At 57.7% G+C, this 24,679-nt stretch overlaps 2 protein-coding genes across 8 annotated transcripts in view; both read right to left on the reverse strand.

Annotated features, from left to right (window-relative positions):
* LOC130253428 (probable ubiquitin carboxyl-terminal hydrolase FAF-X) overlaps positions 1-24,679 on the reverse strand; it is a 297,854-nt gene that overhangs the window by 101,325 nt on the left and 171,850 nt on the right. The gene's annotated exons all lie outside the window — the stretch shown is intronic.
* BCOR (BCL6 corepressor) overlaps positions 1-24,679 on the reverse strand; it is an 82,748-nt gene that overhangs the window by 38,326 nt on the left and 19,743 nt on the right. For 3 of the 7 annotated variants that reach the window (XM_056483106.1, XM_056483074.1, XM_056483053.1), the window contains exons 1-3: positions 20,618-21,299; positions 1,703-1,832; positions 132-210 (exon numbers count right to left, since the gene is read on the reverse strand). In XM_056483106.1, coding sequence (XP_056339081.1) covers positions 132-210; positions 1,703-1,788 — 165 coding nt within the window. In that variant the 5' untranslated portion in view covers positions 1,789-1,832; positions 20,618-21,299. Of the gene's footprint in view, positions 1-131; positions 211-1,702; positions 1,833-20,617; positions 21,341-24,679 lie in introns of those variants that run through there. The other 4 variants (XM_056483091.1, XM_056483064.1, XM_056483082.1 and 1 more) reach the window with 4 other exon arrangements.

The raw sequence follows: 24,679 nt of genomic DNA on the forward strand, positions 1-24,679 counted from the left end.
CACTAGAGCTGCAACAGGAAGGTGTTTTAATCATTTCTCCAAATGGATCACACAATAATAGCCAGGGGCAGGAGTTGAGGAGTCGCAGTGGGGAGGACAGACAGATTCATCTACAGCATAAAGCTTCTTACCACACTGTGATTCAGGTGATTTTCCTCCCTCAACTCCAGTCTGCTTTTCGGTGCATCACCATCATTAACGGGAATTTTCCTATCGAAAAACAGAAGCTTACTATTTGAAAACATCCTGTGCATCTAGGATCAGTACAGCATCATATCACCTCCATATTTTGATTCCCCTAGAGAAGTCCCATGAGATAACATATTTATCCTTCCCTGTACCTACTCATGCCAACTGAAAAGCAAGGACCATTTGAGCATAAGCATAAAGGGTTGTGACAACAAGAACACACCAAGTACATCTCAGAGCAGCCTCTTCTAAAGCAAGTAGTTTTTGTCAAGGTCTTCTTCTCTTTTGCTCCTTGCCCTTTCCTTTTTTCCAGGGGGAGAATATCCCATTTTAAACATACTCTGTTCATATACCATCCATAAACACTGCTGAGGATAAAATTAAAACACACACGCTAATATCATATGAACATCAGCTCTTCCATGCTAAAGAGGGAGCTGCACATCTGTGCCATACCAGTGCTGCAGCTCTGGGACTTGTTATCATAGAAATCACCAATAAAGAATACACCTTAGTGCCAAACTCCAAATCCCCAGGATAAAAATCACTGACATGCAGCAGAAGGAAAGTTTCAGCATTACCCAAAAGAACTCCTTTCAACCAAAGTGCTTAAAGGCACATCATCACCATAAAGCGGAAATGCAATTTTAATCCATTTGTTTTTAAAAGATTCACCTTCCCTGCAAGTAGCACATATAGTTATTATCCCTGAACAACTGGGAGGAAAGTGGGGAGGGAGGGTGAGAAAGCAAAGTGAGATGCTTGGCTGTTTTCCTTCAGCTTATGTTTGCAAATAGTATTCCCTGAAAAGACCAAAAACTTCCACCAGCTTTTTGGAGGCTTCTCACACAACAGTGACAACAGAGAATGGGAAGAGAGAAAAGCACTAAAATCACACAAAACTGGCACAAAGGACTGAAGGCGCACCTGCAGCTTCTGTCCAGCATCATTTTGCTTTTTAAAAAGCTGGGATTTAAGGGAAGGGGACATTTGCCAGTGCCTGTGTCACCCCATCAAACCCTGTAATTCTGATCATCAACTGAATTATATTCAGCAGGAAAAAAGGTGGGGAGGAAGAGTAATTCACTTGTGGGAGACAGACACTACTGATCCTATTTCACATGACAAGCTGTTGGCCCAAAGGCAGGGAACCCCAAGTCGCAGGCATGAGCCCCTCTGCCGCAGAGAGTCACCACAAGAAAAAGTGCACTGTTTGTTTTCCTTCCCCTTCACAAATGCAAAATAATAAATTAATTGTAAAAGCACATTCAAATGCTGCTTTGGGGGCATCCCCACTTCACTGACCAGGCTGCCTGTTCCACAGTAAATCAGCATCTGCTCTACTGCTCTCAGGCATGTCTTGACTCTCTCCCTTTGCCCTCCCTCCAAGCTGGGCTGATCTCAATGCAAGGTGGCAGCTTTCTGCTCCAGTATTAGGGAAGCGAGCAAACTCCGAGACCTCGCTCTGCAGAATTACAGTGTGGTTTAACTTGCCAGAAGCTTAAATATTTACCTGTCTTCATTAATTCCACACATGCGGACCCTTTCATTGCTCATCCAGCTGTGAACGTTGCCATACAGGGGAGTTGCAGAAAGCATGACGTCTTCTTAAAAAGCAACGCTTTTCTTCACGGTTTTATATTCTATTAAAAAAAGAAAAGAAGAAGGGAAAAAAAAAAAAAGGAAAGAAAAAAGTTGAGCAGATTTGTCTAGGAGGAAGTGCAAACATCACAGCGGAGCAGCCAGCCTCCCTCCGGGTAATTAATAATGAATGCAGGATTGGTGCGGGGAGTGAGCTGCCTACGTTAACCGCTAAGGGAGATACCCGGCAATAAAGGAGCAAATTGAGGGCATTTATAGGTCAGAGGAGATGGATCTTTTCCCCAGCACACATCCAGAAAATTAAGAATCATTCCAGACTATCGACAAATAAAAGTTTCTTCACAGCATTTCATTTCCACAAGAAATGACTCAGCCAGCCAAGACCACACCAGTCCCCAAACCTTCATCTCAAATAGACTGAACCGATGAGGGAGACCCCGTGAGCCTGGGGGAACATTCAAACAACCCACAGGCACTCACAAAAGCCCTGCATTAGGAACACACAGGAGTAGGAGAGCATGGCAAGAACAACCACATACCGTGTGTATTAGCTACGCTGATTGCTGATAAGGCTTTTACACGAGGACTTAAAACTGAAGAGACACTGCTACAGAAGGCATCTAAATAAAAACCTCCTTTTCAGCGTCTGCACATGACTAACTTGGAGAAAGGGGTTAAAAATAGTAAGTGGGTTGGAAAGCTCCCCACCCCTTGATTTGATTAAACGAGGAGCCCTGGTGGCTTCTGCATTGGAGCTGCTGCTGCTGCTGCTGCTGCTGCTGCTGCTGCTGCTGCTGCGAGTGCTTTCAGTAATTCAATGATGCCTGCTCACTCCAGGGAAAGAAATCATTAGCGGGCTCACTGGAGAAGTATTAGCAGTCCAAGAGGATCGGCGCTGTGTGCAGCCAGAGAGGCAGGTGAAAGGTAACCACATTTTCGCGTCCAGAGGCAGAGAGGGAAAGGCTTTTCCTCCCCTCTACCTTGCCTAATGCCACATCCGCTCACATTAAATTCTAGTTTGCTGCATGAGCGAAGTGTCAGGACAAGCTGCGTTTTATTAACAGGATTATCGCGGCGCATGATTTATTCCAGTGCAAGATTTTAATTGCTCTTCGGAGGTTGAGTCGTTTCTTTTGACTGAGCTTCAGCCTGCATCCTGCTGCTAAATGCTGGGTTAATAAGTAGGGGGAGCCTTTAATGCACAGGATATCCCTCAGCTCTTCCTCTCTCACAAAAATAGAAGCCTTTAAGCAGGAGGCATGATACTCCTTTTACACACACACAAGCCAGTAACGGGCGATTGACCACTGGGAGTTTAATGCCTAACGTCTCCCAAAGCATCCATGCTTCCCCAGCAAACTCATTTCCTTTGTCAGGCTACAAAATATGCAAATGATCACTTTGGCATTTAATAGGGAAGAAGCCCAGATTGGGCCTTTAACACAATACTTCACACACGTTCAGAGAGGTTTAAGAACTGAACCGGCAGGAAAGCCTTGTTCCCCAACACTTTTTTCTCCCCTCAGAGAGGCCTTTTGTGCAAAACTCCACGTCTGGAACAAATGTATATTAATGAAACAGCGCGTTGACCCTCCTTTCTGCACAACGGTTAGCTTTTCCTAATGAAGTCCGCACAAATCGCCGCGAGGAAACAAAAATCCACGGAGGTTAGTTACCACGCTATCATTCAAAAGGAGTTATTTCACTGGAAAGACGTTTTCTGGACAGATTTACTGGTTTCCAGATGCGCTGCTCGTAATGTTTTCAATAGAGGCAGCAGCAGCATGGAGAGAGTGATTTAGGGTTCTACGTAAGGTTAGTAGCCACCCTTCGTGCGCTGCCTCATCTGTAAGGGACACACAGCGGCTCGGAGAAGGGCCTCGACGGCACAGCCCTGCTCCCTGTGCCCCGCTCCCCTTTGGGGCCACGGCTCCTTAGAGGGGCTGCCTGCGCCCGCCCGGCTTCCTCGCTGGAAATGTATCATTAAGATAAGGCGAGGTGCCTGAACTAGAGCCCATCAATCCCCTGACACGTGCAGATAGCGAATTGCTGAAGTTGCATGGGGGGGAGTGAGAGCTTCCCCGGCCGAAAGCGGGTAATCTGGAGGCCTCATGTCCCAACAGCCACCACCACCCGAGGAAAGGCAAAACCCGTCCATGGTCGCAGGGACGTGGTGGGACGTCCTGGGGCCACCAGGCAGGTCAGAGCCAGCACCCCCAGCCCCTTCCCCAAAGCCGCCCCTTGTCGCTGCGCGCCCCGGGTGCGCGCGTGTGCGCGGTTATAATCATCGCCGCCCTGATGAACTTCTCGTGAACTGTTTAAAAGTGGAGGTCTGCTGAACGAGGAGCGGCGCCACTGCCAGCCATAATTTCATTGCAACAAGCAGCAGACTTTTAACTCTTCGCACGCCCTGTCCCTCCCCCTCCTCTCTCTCCCCACAAGCAGCTGCCTGTCGGGGATACCGGCTCACAGAGGCTCGGCCAAACGCCGGCAGCGCCACAAGCGCTCCGCGCTGCAGGGACGGCGGGGGCAGCGGAGGGGCGTGTGGGGCACCGCACCTATTTATACCCAGCTTCCGCGGGGGTGGGCGCAGCCGGTCCCGTTATGCAACCCCGACGGGAGGCTGAGCGCCCCGGCGCACGGAGGAAACCGAGGACACGTCTCTCCCTCCTCCTGTCACCCACCGGGCCACCGCCAGCGCGCCCCGGGGCCCCGCAGCCCCCCCGGCCGCCCCCGCTGCGCAGCGCGCCGGGGCGCGGAGCGGGGCTCGGCAGCCGGAGCGCGCACGGCATTTCCTCCGGGAGGTGTCTGGCCGATAAAGCCATTTGCGGCTAAATATAGACGGTGATGCACGGAGGAGGGAGGGAGGGAGGGAGGAAGAGAGAGAAAGAGAGAGAGAGAGAGGGAGGGAGGGAGGCGCGGGGGGGTGGGGGGGCAGAGAGTGAGACGCGCAACGCACACGCGGTTCCGCAGCGATGCCGCCGTGAGAAACCAGTAGTGAAAAGCGCCTGCAAGCACTAACCTGCCTCCCGGCGTGCTGCCGAGCGGGGCCCCGGCGTGCCGAGCCGAGCCGTGCCGAGCCGTGCCGGGAACACCCACCCGCCTCCCGCGCTGCCCGCAGAGGCAGGCACGGGCACACACCGCACTGCTCGGGCAGCTGATTAAAAAGGGAAACGTTTGGGTCTCCCTCGCAACGTCAACAGACTTTTGGCAGCCATTGACGCCAGCAGCAGCAAAGTTTTGTTAACACGCTCCTGGCGTGGAAACGAGAAAAACCCGATGCCCGCGGGGAGGGGGAGAAGAAGGAAGAGGAAGACTCCGCTTCTTCGTGCCTCCGGGGGAAAGAGGAGGGGATGGCATCGCCACCCGGGACAGGGCAGCCTCCTCTTCCCCCTCCCTCTCCACCCGCATGACCCCGGGGTGCCTGGCGGCGATTTGCGAGGTGAAAGTCTCAGCGAGGGACGAGGGGCGGCGGGGGGAGGGAGGCACCGGAGGAAGCCCGGCGGGGCCGGCGGCCGTAGCGAGCCAGGAAGCGGGTCGGGAGGAGAATTGCAGCGGCGCACGAGTTCCCTTTTGGCGCCTTTACTCTTTTCCACCTCCGAGCTCCGCCTGGCAGCCTGCCAGTTTCCACTGCACAAGCCACGGAGCCGGCAGCAGCAGCGGCAGCCGGCGGGGAGGGCTGCGCGGGGTATAAAAAAACCTCTGCGAGAGCCGACGGCACCGACGGAGCTCCGGGAGCTTCGGCAAACAACCCAGTCTTTCGGATATTAAAAGCGATGCAATAAATTACCGGCCTCTGATCCCTCCCCCACATCACCCCCCCGGCGCCCCCTCCCCCCGCCCCGTCACCGCCCGGTTCCAGGCCACTGAAAGGATCATTTCTAGATTTGTGAAAATCCCTGAGAAAGAAGTGAAAAGCAATCGGGGACTCGTAGCGATCTACTTCGATTAGCCCTCAGCCCCGTTCATTCTGGAACTTGATTTAAAGGGCAGCGCTCGCAGGGTATTCATAAGCTTAAATACGGGCTGATGCTTATGAAGGTGTTTAGGTACCTCGTTTATCTTGTACCTCCGACTTACATATTTACGACTTATAGGAACAACGACGTGTACCGCGGCTAGAAAGGAGACTTCAGAGACACCGTATTGCTGCACCGTGTACAATGCGCCGTATAAAGCTCTGGCAGCAGCCAGCGATCTAATATTAGCCAAGTGTTAAAAGACCAGGGTTGGCTGCGCTTTTTATATATACGTATAAAAAAATAAAATATACTCTGGATTATTTTTTGCAATCTCCACACGACATCACCGCTAGTGACACATTTTGTAAACCAGAGGAGGAAGCTGCAGACTAAGTAGCCGCCGCACGGATCCGCGGATTAGAGAAGTTTGACCTTTACCCGGGACGTGTGGCATTTCATTTAACCATAAAGCTAAGCACAATGCGGCAGCGAGATCGCTAAACCGATTTAAAATACATATAGATTCATGCACGACAGTAGTGCATCTCGGTTTAGGCAGCCTGCAGGCAGCACAAGGGGGTCGGCGACTATTTTAAGGCTCTTGCCGCAGCCACCCCCACGGTTCCCGTGTCCCCCGTGTTCCCCCCTTCCGCGGCTCCCACACTGTCACGTGTCGAGCAGCGACCGGGACTTTTTGCCGTGTAAACACGGCGCGGCGGAACCGACCGGGGACACCCGGGGCCAGCGCCCGCACCAGCACCAGCGGGGCATCCTCCCCGGCCCGGGCACCGCCGCCCAGTGCCCTGCTCCGCCCCACGGAGACACCCCCGGGGCAGCGGGGCTCCGGCGGGGCCGCCCCGCGGCACAGGCGGCCCGAGGGAGCGGCGGCCCCGCGCCCCCCCGCCGCCTGTCACAGACGGGCGCTGCGCCGTAGCGGCAGCGGCGCGTTCCCCTTTCCCATATGCTGCGAGGCGAATCATTGCATCGCTCTAAGCTGCCGGCGGCAGCCAAAAAGGGGGAGGACAAAAAGTTTTCAATTAATGATAAGCCTAGGAACTGGGGAAGGGGGCGGGGGAGGAGGCCAATGAGGGAAAGTTAAAATGGCTGGCGATCCTTCAAATAACCCTGGCTGCCTTCCCCTGGAGCCCATACGGCACTGCCTGCCGCGGTGCCCCGGGGGAAGACCCGGATCCCCAGGCACACGCTCCCCGAGGCCAAGGCTGCCTCCGCACACCGCGATGCCCATACCTGAAGCTTACGGGACACTGGCATGGCTGGGGCACTCACCTGCCCCCCTCCCTCCCTCCCTCCGGCTGAACCAGATCGTGGGGGTGCGACATAGAGCCTGAAAATGCTCCCATACACACAGCGGGGGGGAGGTGAGGCGGCTGGTACCCAACTTTGAGGCATCACCGCATGAAGGATTTCCCAGAGAATCGCGGGAAACACCGACCCCGTCCGCCGCACTGGCAGCCCCGCATCGCCGCTACGGCGCCCGCCCCCGGGGCCCGCTGTCCCTCCCCCGGCGTGGGCCGTGCCGCTGTCCCCCGCTGTCCCCGGGGCCGTGCCGCTGTCCCCGGGCCGTGCCGCTGTCCCCGGGGCCGTGCCGCTGTCCCCGGGCGCACGCTGCGGTGCCGGCCGGGCGGGACGGGTGATCCGGGGGATTCCTGCCGGCGCTCCGGCCGTGCCGGGAAACGAGGCTACCGGAGGAGGCGGTGGCGGAGGAGGGAGCCACAAACCGGCTCGTCCGCAGGAACCCCCGGACCCCCGCGCAGACGGGGCCCCCCGGGGACACCCCCGGGCTCCCTCCCGTCGCCCACCCGCCGCGGCATCTCCCTACGCAGGCCGTCCGCGCCATTTTAGACACACACATACACACACACACACACACACACACACACACACACACACACACACACACGGGCGCACGGGAGCGAGGTTTCCGCTGGCGCTGCCAGAGACAACAGGCAGCAGCCGAGCCCGGGCTGCGCAGGCGGAGCAGCGGCAGCAGTGGGAGAGAGGGACACACACACGCAAGCACACACACCCACGCACCGCGGGCCAGGCAGAAATGTGCATTTCAGGTAATTTAAGGCCGCATTCCCGGAGCGGGGAAGGAAAAGCGCAGGCCTGCGCCCCCCCCCAGCCCATTAACCCGCCGCGCACTCGGCATCCCGCGAGCCCTTCATTGTTGCCTTTATTCCGTATGGCTTTTGCTTTCCAGGAGGGGGATTGAAAGGTAAAAAAAAAAAAAAGGGGGGGGGGGAAGGAAAAAAAAAAAAAAAGAAAAATACCACCAAGCCATCCCCTTCCCCCCGCTCGTCCCCCATTGTTCGTCCGCGAGAGGCTGGGAGAGCGCAGCGCCACGGGCTCGCCATTAGCCGGGCTCCGACGAGCCCTCCCCTGCCTCCAATAGCTCGGGAAACTTAGGAGGCAGGGTGGGGAGAGGAACACCCCCACATTGAATACAAAAGTCCCAGCGCTCCAGCGAGAGTTGGGCGAAGGCCTGCGCTCACTTCCGCAACGTTATCCCTGCAGAAATACCGGAGCACGGCCCCCGTTTCCTTCCCCCAGCCCCCACTGCACCCCCCGGGGGGTGGGGTGATTAATGGCTCGTACGCCCTTGGTTTCCCTCCGGCCACCCCGGCACGCCGCTCCCCGGCGCGGAGCCGCCGCGGTACGCTGGGCGGGGGCGGCCCCCCCACACATCCGTCGGGGACGTTGGGAGATATTGATCACGGACGACTTCATTTTGCATAACTGCGGCTGACAGGGCCTGTGGTTCCCTCATTTACGGAGCAACAGCTTCGCGGAGCTGATGGATGGGGAGCGGCTCCCGCCGCTGTCCCAGCCCCCGCTCCGCTCCCCAGCGCCGGGGGACGGCGGCTCCGCGCCCCGCGCAGCAAATGGCCGCGCACAACAGGCAAATACTAAACTTGGGAACCTCTGTCTCTCGTTTTACCTAGGGCGGCCGGCATGGAAACCTCTCGCTTCCCGCAGGGCTTTGTCTGCACAGCCCCGGCAGGGCCAGGGTCGGGGCATGGGGACCTTCGGCGACCGCATGCAAGAAATGGTGCTTGGGAAGTTGGGGGGTTTTCCCTATTTTTTTTTTTTTTTTAATTCTCTCCTCCTCCTCTTAACAACAAACAAACAAACAGCCTGGTTTCTGCTAAACAATGCATAAAAATTAGCCTCGCCCCGAAGTTTATGTCGGGTTTATGGAGCTAACATTTCTCCTTAATGGGAAACGCTTTCCCAAGCACTTCTGGAAAGCACTGGCGAGCCCTCAGTTAAGCAAGCTGCATTACGAGCACCTCGACTGAACGGCTCTGCAACGTGTCCCGACCTCACATCCACCACCTTTCTCCACACCTTTAGAGGAAAAGCTTGTCCAGAGTGGGCACAGCCAGAGCCAAACACCGCCAGACTCGGCGTGCGGGACACCGGGGTGGGGAAAAAAAAAAAAAAAAAAAAAAAAAAATAAAAAAAAAGGAATCCAAATTAAAAAAGGAAGAAAAAGTAAATAGAACGGACATAAAGTTGCCGGTAGCGGCGTTGCCCCGGCGAAGAGGAGGCAGCGTGGAGGCCGCCACCGGCCTTGCCTTCCCATCCCGGCGCTCCGCACCGAAACAAAGCAGCGAATCAACTGCGATGCAGATGGGCGGCTATGAATTTTTTGCTGCTGCTTAGAGCTTTAATTACTCGTTCTTGATCCGTGGGACTACGACACGACACCGCCAAGGTTAAAATGCCCTGAACAGCTCCGAGCAGATGTGAACGAGTTGGCAGACGCGCAAATGAGGTCTGCCTCTAAGCATGATAACAAGTGACTAATACATTGCATATCGCTGAAAGAAAATTATTTTTCTCTAATTTGCATTAGCTTCTTTTTTTTTTTTTTTTTTTTTTTAACGCCGCCGACATTCCCTCCTCAGAGGCAGCAGCATAATCCTGAAAATATTGCTCCGTGACTTTAAAAGATTTGGAAGGAGGCAGCAATTGCCAGTGTTTTGGCTATGCAAGTGTTTTGGCTATGCAGGCTTGTTTATCTTTCCGCCTTTGCTCCAAGGCGAAACTAGTTTCGCAAGCAGTATTCTTGCAGAAAAATGGCACATGTCATATAAAACACCAGTTTATAGGAATTGATGCTAAAATTGTTGAATGACTACTGGTGTACTTTTGCCACTAATAGCACAGTGTAATCCATAAAGGACCAAGGGGACGGTCAAGGCCAAAAGAGAAAAAAAACATAATAGATTGACTGGAGAGAAATAGATAAAGACAACCCATCGACCAAAACGACTAAAAGGGGGGTGAGGGAGGAAATAAGCATCTCCTCTTCTTACCTGCTTTCCACCCCAGATCCACCTCGTCAAAAAGACAATAGTAAGTGGAGGTCACTTACTATATAAAACACAGCGGCGGTTCTTGTAGGTAGTAAAATTATGTCAGGTACAAATATAGGCCGGAACCCAGTTCTCCAAGTTTCCTCGACTTTCCAGAGGCTCTTCTGAAAGGGCCAGGAGATCACTCTGGGTACCAGAGCAAACTTCAAGAACAGACAGCATTTTATATCCTACACTCAGAAGACAAACCAAGGGGCTTAGACACAGAGGCTTTGAGCAAAAAATAGCCACTCGGGAAATCTATGCAGGAGAAGTTTTTCACTGAAGTCCTACTCCAGGCATCCCTGCATGTCCAGGTTATCAGGGGTCGTACGCTGCCATCTCAAGCGGTAACTTCTCTGCCAACACGTGTTTGTGAGGGAAGCGTGCTGCCAGGAGCCGCACCGTGCCGTGCCCCGGCCCGGCCGAGGCTCGCAGCCGGGCTGCCCTCTCCTGCCGGCACAGCTCGCCCGCAGCTCCCGCAAACCTGCCGCTGGGAGGGATTTCCCAGCGCCGGGGCCGGGCACGGAGCCGGCCGCTCCTCCAGCTGCCTCCCTGCGCTTGTATTTCAAGCGGAGGCGGAAAGAGGGGCCGGCGGGGATGGGGCGGAACGCTTCTCCCCGGCTAGCGGCGTTTGCTTAAGCGTGGCGGCGGGCGGCAGGGAGCGCGGCCGGGCGGCAGGGAGCGCGGCCGGGCGGCAGGGGAGGGCGGCAGGGAGCGCGGCCGGGCGGCAGGGGAGGGCGGCAGGGAGCGCGGCCGGGCGGCAGGGGAGGGCGGCAGGGCGGCAGGGGAGGGCGGCAGGGGAGGGCGGCAGGGGAGCGCGGCCGGGCGGCAGGGGAGCGCGGCCGGGGAGGGCGGCAGGGGAGCGCGGCCGGGCGGCAGGGGAGCGCGGCCGGGCGGCAGGGAGCGCGGCCGGGCGGCAGGGGAGAGCGGCCGGGCGGCAGGGGAGAGCGGCCGGGCGGCAGGGGAGAGCGGCCGGGCGGCAGGGGAGAGCGGCCGGGCGGCAGGGAGCGCGGCTGGGCGCCCCGCCGCCGCCGCTGCCCGGGATGCCGCCGGGCCCCGCAGCGCCGGGCGGTGCCTCCGGGAGCGGCGGGGCGGCCCCGGGACCGCTCCGGCCGCAGCCAGAGCTTTTGTGTGCGAGTGCCAGCGAGGCGCGGGCTTTTCGCGCTCCAACAGCTGTCACATTATTTGCACTGGCTGTAAACAGCCTTCGCCTCCCCCCCCCTCCACACACAGCCCCCGCCCCCCCCTTACCACAGAGTTAAATCCAGACTAACAATCCCCAGTTAGAGATCAAACCAACAACAGCAGCATTGTGTCTGCCTTCATTGCTTTACCATCAACTACTGCAGCTGGTTTACTCGAAACAAGGAACACCCTCTACCCACCTCCCCCGCCCCGGGGCCAGAAACGTGCTTGTTCCCGGAGGTTGGCCAGGCGGGGCCGCGCTGCCCGGGGGTTTTGCGGGCCGGGCCGGGCCGGGGCTGTGGGTGCTCCTCCGCCAAGCCGATGTTGGCGTGTGCCGAGCGCCGCGGGGCTCTCCCCCCGCAGCACAGAGGGGTTTCCAGTCAGCACTCCCGCCCGACGGAACGCCTGCACAATCACAAGCTGAGCTCCGCTCTCGGTCTGGCTTTTGGGAAAGGCGAGGGGGAACCCCGCTGCAGCGGGGAAAGCCGCGCCTGCAGCTGCGCAGCGCCCCGCGGCACACGGCGAGCTCGCCCCCGCGGCGCGGCGCGGCGCGCCTCCGAGCAGCCCTTCCCCGGGAACGCCGGGCTTCCCCGATCCCTGCCCGGCCCCTCGCACCGACCTGCTGTCACAGCCAACCTCCCGCCGAGGGGCCCCTCCGCCACCCCTGCCCGGGGCGCTGACCCCGCAACCCGCGGCAGCCCCGGCCCCTCCGCTCGGCCGGGCGACAGAGACACGCTACCACCTTCTCCTTTACACCGTAAGGAGGAAAAAAACTATCAAGAAAAGAAAAATGCCAATAACCTATAAAGCACGACTCCAGCTTCATTCATGATACAATCATCTGGAAGCAAAGGAGTGCGCTGCACACTCTCAGAGAGCCTGGTGCAGCTGGAATTTGAGTGTAAATCCTTATACCTCCTTCCCTGCCCTAACGTATTTTTACATCAGCAGCAAAGTTGGAATTTACTTTACAGAAGCATGGGGAAAATAAATCTGCTCGAGGAAACCTTTCCTTGTCCATTCTGACTCCTGGCATTACCCGAATTATGTATCTCTTAAGGGAAAATCGAGACACAGCAACTTTCTCTGAAATCTGTGTCCCGCACAAACTCTTTAGGAGGCCACAGGAGCTGGAATCACACCGTCTATGTACCTCTATGCAGTATGGGAGCCAGCACCAGTAAGGAAAAATAGCTGACCTTATTGGAAGCATGTCTCCATCTTGCCAAACTCCTGCCAAAGGGCAGTACTACCCCGGCAGGTATGGTGCTTCACACTAATGTGGCAAGTCTCCAATCCACTTCCGAATCAGATTCACCACCCAAAGACGCCAGTACATATTCGCAGGTCAGTATCATCGACTATTCATTGCCTATTCGTAGCTAGAAATCTGCTGGCCTGGTAAAAACCACTGCTAACAGAACAATGTCAGCAAAGGCTGCAACACAGTCTTGTGAGAGACAGGCGATTCGTGCCTACTGAGGCTCTTTCAGCACAAAGGCTTTTAGAGGAAGAAGAGAGAGAAGGGGGGAAAAAAGGAGGGAGGGCTCTCGTGTTTCAGGGCTGCTGTCCCCTGGGAACCAAGAACCAAGTGTAGCTTCAATCAAATGCTGACTTCTCCTCTGGGAGCTCAGTAGGAAACCTGATCTCACTAGCTCATGCCTGCCTCCATGCATATAGGCTGGGTTTTCTTTCATACCAGCAATTTGTATAAAGAGGGGAGCCAATATAGTTTATTGCAAACGAGATCTCGCAGTAATGGATCTAGAGAGATATTTCTGTAGCTAAAATAAGACAACCTTCAGCCACCTGCTCAGGGCAGGCCGTGCCACAGCCGCCTCCAGCTCCGCACACGCGGCTCTGCTGTGGGCGCCCCTGGCACCGCACGGCACAGCCTCCCACGCATCTCCCCCAGCCCTGCATCCTCCCCAGCTGCCAGCACCCGCCCTGGCTTGGGGTTTTGTGCAATGCCAGGTCACACTTCCATTAAAACGTTTACCCTGGGAGATCACTTCCTGCTTGCAAGTACTGTTCCAGCTTCCCCCGCTGCTCCCAACTTTAGCCAGAGGTATTTCTCTGCTCGCCCAGTGAGGCGTGGAGACCCCGCAAAGCATCCACCCCTGCCCACTGGTCCTGGGCTGCCCTGGCACGGCACAGCACGGCACAGCACAGGAGGTCTGCAGGGGAAGGCAGGCCAGTCCTCAGAGTCCTGCATAACTTCACACTGGGCTGCTTAGTCCTGCACGGGGCTCTGCTAATCCACTTTATGCTTGACTACTGAAACGGGAGGAAAGCAAAACACTGCACGGGGAGCACGACCAGGCCAGAGCAAGATGAGCCTCGGGGACTGCAGCCTGTGGGAAGGGCTTTCCTCAACTCCCAGTTCAGCCTCCTACTGCTGTGGGCAAGTCGGTGAAGCTTAAAGCACAACCCAGCACACCAGGGCGTGGGAGCAAAGGGGATTGCCCGAGGATCAGAGATCCCTGTAGGATCTCTCCATAGCCGGGAGCTTTCACATGGAGAAAGTTTGGCTCAGGGAGTGAATTTACACTTAGAAAGAAGAGCTCAGCCCATCCCTTCTTGTGCCATTAACAAGTTCTTTTTGAATTTCAAGGAGAGCTGAGACTACACCCCTCCAGTGTATTTGATTTCACTTCCCTGTCCCTACCTGTCACCATACACAAATGCCATACTCAAACCATGACTAAACCAGCCCCACAAAGCTCTCTCACCCCTCCAGGAGACTCCCAGATGCAATGCAACCCCACCCCAGGGGAACACGGAGGAAACACAGCGGTGGGTGAGGGACAGGCAGCCCCACAGCACCTGTTCACACAGGGACAGGGACACGCATCAGGCAGCCCCAAGCATGGAGTCTGCTCTCTGTGCAAGTACACATGTACTTCTCTCTGCCATCAACTGTGCCAAGTGCCAGCTACTCCAATACTACCATGAAGGTGAAATTCTCACTTTTATAACTGAGGATACAGGCCCAAATGTTTTGTAAAATAGAAAATACTGAAAGGCATACGAGGCCCCCAGGTGAGATACTGGGGTGAGACCAAGAGCTACTCCAGATGAAAATGAAAAGCAAACCACGCTCTGAGAAAGAATGAGCTGACAGACTGCAACCCACCATGGATCATCTAGAGGGGCATGGGGAAGGATCCCACCACACCACCAAGCCATTGCAGCTCCTGGATGTGGGAGATTACTCCAAGGGCAGCAGGAGCCACGGAAAGGAGAGCACCAAGGCTGGGAGCAGGCAGAGGAAGCACAATGCCAGGCCTTCCCGATGTGGAGCACAGCCCGGAGCCTCCCCTTTCCCCTGTGCTCTACTGAACACACTCAGCTCTTTATACGAGCTGCTCCCAGTGTGGCTGGTGGATTCTGCGCTTTCCACTTTAATTGTCTTATCCAAATAAAGCTTTGTTTTCCTTAGCACGACAATCCCAACATTCAGACCGAGATTTTCATTGGACAGAGGAGATATTTTATTCTCTGATTGTTTAGGGAGTCAGGGCTTACATGGAACAGCCCCGGCTTGTGTGCCTCCACTCACAATGGGCGCTTTGCAGCCCCTTGTCCCATCGTGTAGATTCATTTTACGGAGTTATCATGATGAGAATCATGTTTCTCTCAATTTCATAGCTTTCCAAGTCTACCCTAGACTTTAACAAGTCTTTTACCTTGCACCTAGACAATAAATTTAGTTTAATTTAGCTTCCGGTCTTTAATTTTAGCAGGTCTTCTTTTTGCATGCAAATCAATATGGCAATTACCATCTAAAAGCTCACCCAGCCCTAGGTCAATGTAAATTGATCATTGTCCGCCTTCTACAAAATAACACCGGGAGTCTGTGGTGCATAATGAGATTATACTGGAAACTGTCTTTCAGATCACAAATTATATTTCATGCTGTCAGGATCTTCTCCAAGCGGACTTCCTTGCATGCCTAACCACATGGCACCGAATCTATCAGCTCATGAGGTAGTTTTGGGGTGCAAAGAGTGAAGGAAGAGTCCCAGGTAATTCAGACAACAGTTCTGGAAAACAGGCAGGCAGGTACTGAGGCATGCTCTCACTCGCTAACTTCTCCAACAGTGGAAGAGAGGAGGGGAAAAAATCTCCCCTCAGCCAAGGACTGCTGTCCAGCAAACAAGGAAAAATGAATTCCCTGCTGGAAAGCAGAAGAACTTTCCTAAAGCCACATTTTCAATAAGTTCTTGGCCTCCTCCTTTCCGTCCCCACCTCATCTGTTCGGCCATTCAAAGGAGGGCTGGCATCCTGCTCCGGAGAAACCCGAGGAAGGATGTGCTCTCCTGGCAGAGACCTCCCTGCCCGCCACAGCCCAGGGAACTGGGCAGGTCACATCGGAGGGAAAGGTCGCTCCGGAGCAGCGGCTGCTGTTAAGCCGGTTCCCTGAAAGGCCAGAGGATTAACGGGATCTGCTCACAGGCAGGGGAACTCCCCCTGCCTGCAGCCCGGGCCTCCGCGTTCCCTCCGGCACGCACACGCGATGCAGCCAGCGAGCGCAGCTCGGCGGATGGGAAAGGGGCAGCCCGGCTCTCCATGCCACTCTTCAGCTTACTGCAAAGCCAAGGAAGAGGGGAGCAGGCCCGCTCTAACCGTCAATTATTTCTAAAGCAACATCAGCCTAAGGAGGAAGTATTAAACTCGGCTTCATGCTGCTCTAAGCCCACACTAAAATGTGATGTATTGCAGTGTTCGGGGGAAAGGCAGCGCATCGCACATCACCTGTGCAACGCAACTATGCTGCAGGGTCCCAGCAAGAGCACAGATCTCTGTCGAGACATGCAGAAATTGGAGATCACTTGTCCTCCACACTAAGCACCGATTTACTCCAAGCCATATTTAGTCTGAGGGCAACGTGGCTGCTCAGCTACGACCTGAACTGCAGCAGGCCTTTTGCCTGTCTTTGCAGGGGCCACTCATCGGTCAAAGTTGAGAGATCTTGTAAACGACAGCCACACATTGCCAAAACTACTCTGGTATGTGCAGCACACATTATTTTGGGCTGTGGTGACCTGGGTCCATTTTCTCCACGAATGAAGACATGAAAACATGTCAACAACTTTGCGTATTCTTTCAGCTGCACAGATACAGAAAGTTTGTTTGTACAGGAGCCCCTGCAGCTCAGTCACTGTTGGGGGACCTTGACTTCCTCATCAGTCTTCAAAAAAGTGAATTACCATGGGGTGGAGGAAGAGGAGGGAAGAGGGATGATAATTTTGAGCTGCCTGAGAAGCTGCAGCTCTTGGCACATTCTGGTGAAGGCAGATGCAGTGTGTGACACGGAGCCTGGATTGTCCACCAGCACAGGAATAAAGCCAAGGCACCAGTATTGTTTCAAGACCCAGTCCATATTTGGGCATTCAGCTCACACATCCCAAGTATTGCTTTAAATATTAGAGACATTCACCAATGTGGTTCATAATGCACTCAAATGGGAGAAGTCATTTCTGTTCGCTCTCAGATTACTGGCTTGGTCTTGATGGTGGGGGGGGGGCGTTTTGTGGGGGGAGAAGAGAGGGGAAACCCTGCTGAGTCTGTTTGCACTGGTCTCTATTAGATATGCAACAAATCTGCCATTTCCGGCGCTGCTTCTATCTAATTAGAGATGTATTTAGATGTGACGTGTAAATAAGCGCTGAGCTGCCTGCTGCCCTGGCTGCTTGGACTGCTCGGGAGCATTTCCAATAAGGCTGTAGCGCCCGGAACCAGGGCTCAGACAAAGAGGGATGGGAATGGTCTGCGCTGCAGGCGAATCCAACAAAACCAGCTTTTATCTATCGCGCTAAAGCCTTAACTGCTTTTAATCTGTACCGCCCAGGCTTGCACGCCAGGATCGCATCTCATCCACCGAGGACGTCTCAAGCACAAAAGGAAGCACACACGCACGGAGGAGCTGCGAACAACCCCCGACCCACCCGAACTGCGAGGCAGATCCCACTCTCCACCTGCCCTTGCATTCCACGAGCCGTGTTTGCTCCCGTGGGTTTCCTAACATCCCGGGGCAGGTACGGCCGGCTCTGCCTGCACAGACACGAGCCCAGGGCTGCCCCACGCTGCGAGCACAGATGCGGCCCCGTGGGGCGAAGCGCGCCGAGCTGCTGGGGCAGAACTTGACGGAACCTGAAGGCGGCCACGGGAACTCGCTGCCCCCGCAGGGCCGGGAACTCCATCTCGGGATTTCCACTGCGGGAAGAGGGGCGACACGGCAGGGCCGGGAGGGGCGGAGAGCCCCGGGGACACCCCCGAGCCCGAAGGGCTGCGGGGCTGCCCCTGCCCCGGGCTGCCGGCCCCGGCTCCAAGCGCTCCTCGGAGTTTCCAGAGAGGAAACTCCTGGGAACGAAATCATCTGGCACTCGCCTCGTGAACTCTTTTCCTGTTGTGGGAAACATCTCGTATAAAGCCATTAGATGGACGGGGCAGCGCCGGGTCCCGGAGGCGCGCTACCCCGTCCCGCCTGCTCCAACATCATCCCTGAGATCGCTGCTGTGCTGCCGCATCTTTCCAGGCCGAGACAGCCAGCCCCGATCCTCTCTGGCGTGAAGGGTTAACAACCACCACCACACACACACACACACACACACACACACAAGGAAAAAAAAAAAAAAAAAAAAAAAAAAAAAAAGGAAGGAAGAAAAGAGAGAGGAAAAAAAAAAAAGAAAAAATATCGCGGTGACCTTTTCCTCTCCGTCTCCCCCACTCTCCCTTTCAGGCTCCGGTTCCTGAGCTCGCAGGGAGCCTGAGCGGCTGTCTAGACCGATCTATCACAGACGGACAAACAATACCAGGAGAAGCCCCTGCCCGGTCCCTCAGCCTCCGCCACTCACCTTAGAAATGGCGAAGAATATAAAAGTGACCGCGATACAATCCTCCCCGGTATATTTATAGCCTTCCACACAGCCCACCTTCATGCCTGACAAATGAGATTTTGTCCGCTCTCTCAACGTACGCTCCAATAAACATAATACTTTTTTTTTTTCCTGTTTGTTTTTGGTAACATTCCGGGCTCGTCCCTCCGATCTCGGGCCCACCACGCCCGTGCGTGACGGCAGGTTTGAATGGGGGGAGCAATAGGGGTCCCGGTCACTTGTCCACATGCAACCTCCCAACCTGGAAGCTTCAATATCCGTATTCATCACGCCCCTTCGCACCCGGCCCCCCTCAGCCGAAGTACTCCCGGGTCCCTGCCAGCCCTCTAGGTTGCGTATTAAAGAGGTATACGGGGCGAGGAGCCGGAGGTCCAACGCTGCAAAAGGCTGGGGAATAACTAATGAGCTGTGCAGCCCATTGATCCGGTGCATACTTCCTAATTAACTCTGAGTCACCTATTTGTGACAGCAATTCAAAGAACTGCACCAGGGATAAACTGCAACCCCGGCGCGCGAAGGCAACCCGGCGGGGGGGGCGGGGAGGGAAAGGGGGGGCCGGGGGAGGAATTTGCTCCTAATCCTCCTAAAAGCAATTAGGGTGAGCGCTGCGCTGGCTACCTCTCGGGAAGAAAAAAAAAATAGGGGGAAAAAAAAACCCACCCAGCGGCTCCAACAGCAGAAACGAAAGGAAATGAATCGGTGTGTCGCAAGGGCGACAGCACCGGGCTCCAGACAGACAGGCAAGCCTCAACAGCTCAGGGACGAAAGTCGGCGAGAGCGGCGGCCGGAGGCAGCGGAACGCCGGGCTCGGCGGGCAGCGGGAGGAGCGCGGGCCGCGGTGACCCGGGGGCGGCGGAGTCACCGGGGGGGTGCGGGAGCTGCCCGGGGGACCCAGACCCCGCACCGCCCGCCCGCTCTCGCCCCCAGCTTTGTTCCCAAGCGGCTCTGGCGGGGCATTGCTCTTCCCGGCCGCCCCCCGCGGTAGGGCCACGGGGAGGGGGCGGGGAAAAAAAAAAAAGTTAATAGAAACCTTTGGAAAATCCGGGCTTGGCTACGTGGTGCGGGTTGGGCTCCCCCCGCCCCCCCCCCCTTTTTTTTAATGCAAACACGAATACAAAAGCTGCGGGCTCTAAAGAGCAGATGAAAGCAATGAACAGAGTTTCTGGAAAAGATTCATTAGTGGGAATTAATGCTGCGAGGAGCTCTGAGGCGATACCATTAAAGTCAGTCCCCACACTTTGTCAGTTTTACACCGCTATGGTCGGGGCTTTTTTTTCTTGTCGGGGTAGATGGGGGAGGTGCTCTTCGCCTTCCCCTCGCCCCCTCCGCGATCACCAAACTCGGGATCCGACAGACATCGCGGAAACGAGGGAGGGAGGGAGTGAGGAAGGAGGAAGGGGAAAGAAAGAAGAAGAAAGAAAAAAAAAAAAAACACCCAACACACACACATCGAGAAAGAAAGAGGAACGTGAACGCTCCGCAGCCCTCGCCCCCGGACTCGCTCCGCGAACATCAAATGCATGCCTCATATGCTGCGCAGAGCCGCCCCACTTGGCCCTGGCTTCACAAAGCAGCCTCCGCTGCCTCCCCGCCTGGCCGTCCCCCTCCGGCCGGCCCATTGATGGCAAGCCCCGAGCCTCCCTCCGGTCCGCTCTCCCAACTCCAAACTACATTTTCGGGCTGCCTAAACTTCCGTGTCACGCCGGACCTCACGCCAGCACAGCTCCGTGCACGGGAAAGCCCCGGGCCGCCCCGTCCCACGTGCGCCGCGGCGCCCGCCCCGCCGGGGCGGAGGTACAGGGGGGAGCAGCGCCTCGGGCTCTCCCGGGGGGGAGAAGGCGGCCGGCGGCGGGCTCTCCCCGCTGCTCACCTGCCCGCAGCCGCCGGACCGCGCGTTGCCCTCGGCGGGGAGCGCGGAGCCCGGCCCGCCCGGCGCGGGAGCTCTGCCCGCTCCGCGAGCCGGCAGCGCCGCTCTTTGCTCGCCCCGTCCCACGGGAGCCCCCCTAATGCCGCTGCTCCGGCGTCTTCCTAATCACAAAGTGCGAGACGATGGGAACACCGCCACCACTCCTCACACGGGCGCACCGGAGCCGACAACGCGATCGGGTGCTTCCCCCCGCCTCCGCTGCCCCAAACAGGCATCTTCACAAGCAACTGCCTCCAAACTTCCCCTCTCCGACACCGCAGACCCGGAGGCGCTCCGCTAGACCCTCCTGCCCCCGCCGCCGCCTGCCCGCCAGTCCCGCCCGAGCCCCGCTGCCCCGCGCCGTAACTTTGTGCGGCGCCGCCGCTCTGCGTTCCCCGCGGCCGGCCGAGGGGAGCCCCGCGACCGCCGGGACTCGGCGGCGGCGCTTCCGCACGGGAGCTGTTCGCGGAGCGGAACACTGACCTTCCTGCCGCGCCGCGGGGCTGCGGCGTGCGCGGTCCGAGACGCGGGTCCCCACACCGTCGCCTGGCCCTGCTGCTCTCCCTGAAGGGTAGCCCCGTCGGGGGTGGGAGGAAGAGGCGAGAAAAGTTTCACGATCCTACTCCCCCTCTCCGTGGGTGCCTGTGTCGCGGCTTGCCCCAGCGCGGGCGGGTCAGAGAAGGGGAGCGGAAAGACCAGGGAGCTGCGGGACTCAGGGAGCAGGAGCGTGGCCGCCCTCCGCGCCGACGGGGCAGGTGCCCGCGGGAAGGGCTTTGCTCCTCGGTTCGGCTCGGCTCGGCTCAGCAGCGGGAGTGGGAGCGGCAGCCCGCGATGCTCATTCCAGCTGCCGGCTCTGGTTTGGCAGCGCCATGTTGCTGGCTTGCTCCGGGCGAAGTTCCTGCGCTGGCGAGCGCGGCGCTCCCCACATCTCGCCCGCGCCGCCGTCTCCCGTGCCCTGGCCGCCGCGGCTTTGTGTGTGTGTGGCTGGGGATTTAATTCTCCTCCTCCTCCTCTTCTCCTCCTCTCTCTCTCTCTTTTTCTTCCTCTCCCCCCCCCTTTCCCTCTTTAGTCCGCCGGGAAAGCCGCTCTTCCTCACCTTGCCGCTGGGAGACCGGGCTCCGTCTGCTGCACGCTGCGCTCCCCTCGCATCCCCCCTCCCTCTCTCCCTCCTACTCCTCCTCCTCCTCCTCCAGCCGTCGCCTCCCTCCCTTCCCCTCCCCCCGGGCAGGCGCTGCACCGAGGGAGCCGCCGCCAGCAGCAGCAGCGGCAGCAGCGCCGCCACCGCTTTTTCCCTCAGCAAGTTTCCCCCTCCCCTGGCTGCGTTTCCCTGCTCAGGCAGGGCTCGCCCGGCCGCTCGCCCGCTCCCCCCCTTGCCCTGACTAATTGATTTGCCCCCCTCGCCGCGCCGCCAGCCCCTCGCCTCGCCCGCTCCCCCCGGCTGGCACAGGTCGCTGCCAAGCTGCGGCGCCCCGGGGGGGGACTCCGCGCTCCCGCGCTCCCCAGCAGGCAGGAGGGGAAAGCCGCCCCCCCCGCCCCGCCGATACTCCCCTCTCTCGCTACCCAGAAGGCCAGTGGAGAACCGCAATTACCATAAAGCTCCGTTCACTCCGCTCCGCCAAGCTGTCAAAACCCCGGCGGCGGCGGCGCTGCCAGACATCGCTGCGAGCCTCCGCGGCGGGTCGCGTCGCGCTGCCACCCCCCGCCACCCCGATAACCCCCGGCCCCTCCGCCGGGCATCCCCGGCCCCCCATCCCGCTCCCCCCGCGATCCCAGCGGCGCCTGGAACACCGCCGGCGATGCAGCCCGCTCCCCCAGTCACACCCGCCGGCTCCGGGTTCCCCCCGTCGCCCAAAGGCATCCCCGGTCCCCCCGGACCTGCCGAGGGCTCGCAGCCGTCGTAACCCCCCCGTAGGGTTCACGCCACGAGCGGACCCTTTCGGCCTCAGCCTCTCACACTCGCGGAGGGGGGTGTGTCGCCCCCCGACCCCGGGGCCCCTTTCTGGTCCCACCCGCCGCCCCCAACTTCGCGCGGTCCGCGGCTCGGCCGCGCTGATTTCCGCGCTTCCGCCCTGGTCCGCTTCTCCGAGCTCTGAATCGGGATGGGAAAAAAGCCACTCGTTTGTCAACGTCTGCATTGCGGGGGGCGGGGGGGGGCGAGGGGGACCTTATTAAAGCGCGTTTTCGCCTGATCCGGCTTTGGCAGCCCTTAACGCGCTTTTTACCCGGTGTGAGCAGTGTGGCAACCCGGGGTGGGGTCACGACTGAAGCGCCGTTTCCCTCGCTGGCGTTTCTACGGCTGCTTTAAGATTTCTGCCCGGATCGTGGAGCCCTTTAATCTCCGGGTTGGTAGTTATCGGCTGCATCTATTTACTTTGGCAAGGCAACTTTTGGCTCGGCGAGCTCGACTCGTAAATTTCACGTTCATAACGCCCATCCCCGCTCCCAGGTTTGGTCCCGCAGAGCCCGCGGCGTGGAAGCTCCCGGGGCGGCCCCGGCCTCAGGGCCAGGCGGGCTCTCGGCCCCGCTGCTCCCCCGCACCTCCCGGCGCCTTCCCGGGGAAGCGGGAGTTCTGCCACCTCAGCGCCGCCGGCGCCGCATCGAGCCCTTCTCGCCGCCGCTCCGTGTGGGAGCGACTGCCAGCCAAACGCCAGGCGATTAACGCGGACAGTTTGCCCCGGGGGGGATTTTTAATCGCCTCGTTCAGGACCCTGCGCGAAAAGGCTGCAGAGACGCTATGAGCTTCCCTCACCGAGGGCGCCGGAGCAGCAAGCAGGGCGATAGGAATTCAATGCCCGAGCAGGACGGCTGGGGTTGCCTGTTCTGCGCCGCTGCTTCTCTGAAGGTGGAAAAATGAATTCTCCGAAGTTGTCTCTACTAAAGCTTACCCCCCCCCCCCCCACTCGTAAATCCAGAAGCTTTTAATAGTGAAGTACATCTGGGAAAGAAAGAAAAAAAATAGAGGAAAAAAAAAAGTGGGGGTCGCCCAATGCCCGGGAAAAGGACACAGAGTCCAGAGAAAAGCACACACGACCCACACATACACACACGCAGCCGGGTCATGGCCAGAGGGTTGGCATTTCATGAAACTGCCACCACGGGCTTTGGAGTTTCACTGTGTCTTTTAAAAAACTCGCCCGTCTCAAAGCAGAAGTGAAATATTCACCATCTGAAACCCGAAACGGCAGCCGTACCGCTCAGCTTCCTCGCAGGGGAGCCCTGAAAGCCGCCGAGTACGGGGCTGTGGTCCCACCGTGCTGGCTGACGGGGAGCACTGCCCCGAGAAGCGGCCGGGTTTGATCCCGGCGCGGCGGGCCACGCATCTGAAAAGGCTCCCACATATTTTTTTAATCTCCAATAACAAGCAGAAAGACACCTGGCCTATTACGCTGTAAAGCTATTTTTTATAAAGATGTTTTAGGGCTAGACATTAAAAGTTATTAGACTGAACACACGTGAGTTACAGGCACACAGCTGGAGGGAAGGCCTCTGTTGGATTTTTTCCCCCTTTCCTAGGAAAACCTCATTAAAATTGCTTCTTTCGATATGAAAGCAGAACTAGCGCGTTTCCTGGCGAGGTGGCCGCAGTCGCGGCTTCCCGGCTTCATTGATCTGGGCTTTGTCTCTCCCCACAGGTCTGGATCTGCGGTGCCGGCGGCCCGCACTTGCATCACAAAAGTCACCCGCTTCCCTTCCCCCGGCTGCGAAGTCCAGATCACAAGTGTGTGCCTACGGCGTGGGGCTGGACGCTTGGGGCAGGGATGGTTGGGTTTTTGTTTTTCACTAATGACTTAAAGTTATCTTGGGGTAAACTTGCCCCGCTTTTATTTTTAACCGTAAACTTTCTTTGTGAGCGCAGCTTCCTTCGTGGCGGGGAGGAACAGACCCGCGCTTGTTCGCCTCTGTGCCTTTTTTGTTCCCTGGGTCCCCGAGCTTTGCAGCGGGAGCCTGGCGGCTCCCGGCGAAGACATTGGGGCTTCAGTTCGCTCCTCCGGCCTGCCCCGGCCGGCTGCGCGCCCCGCCGCCTTCCCCAGCGCGGCTCCGGCGGGCACCGCCGAGCTAACCCCGCAAAATTCAAAGCATGCTCTTGCCTTGCGGATTACCGGGCGGCCTCCCCCCCTCCCACACGCCCCGGAGGGAGCTGACCCCCGGGTCAGGCCGCTGCACACTGCTCTCTCCCTGGGAGGGGAGGGGGCTCCGTGCTGTCGCTGCCGATGCGGCTGCCGAGGAGCCGGGCGAGGATGCTCTCGCAAAAACGGCTGCTCCGATAATGCTAAGTACTTAACCTCCTCGTAAAGACAAATCCATTGTTAATGGCAGAATAGGCTTCTCGCAGGAGGCTTCCAAGTGGGATGGCTTTATGCCGGCTCTCATTTACCTCCAGCGCCGCCTCTAATTGGAAGCTTCCCCGCGTCCCCGGCCCGCGCACCTCAGAAAGTTGGGGGTTAAACCTCAGGGGTGTCGAGGCCGGGCCCCTGGCTCTCCATGGCCCGCTCCCCTGCTCGCCAAACGGCAACGGGAGCATGCGAGTCCTTCGGGCACGGGAAA

The sequence above is a fragment of the Oenanthe melanoleuca genome, chromosome 1 (assembly GCF_029582105.1).
Source record: "Oenanthe melanoleuca isolate GR-GAL-2019-014 chromosome 1, OMel1.0, whole genome shotgun sequence".
Classification (NCBI taxonomy): Eukaryota; Metazoa; Chordata; class Aves; order Passeriformes; family Muscicapidae; genus Oenanthe; species Oenanthe melanoleuca.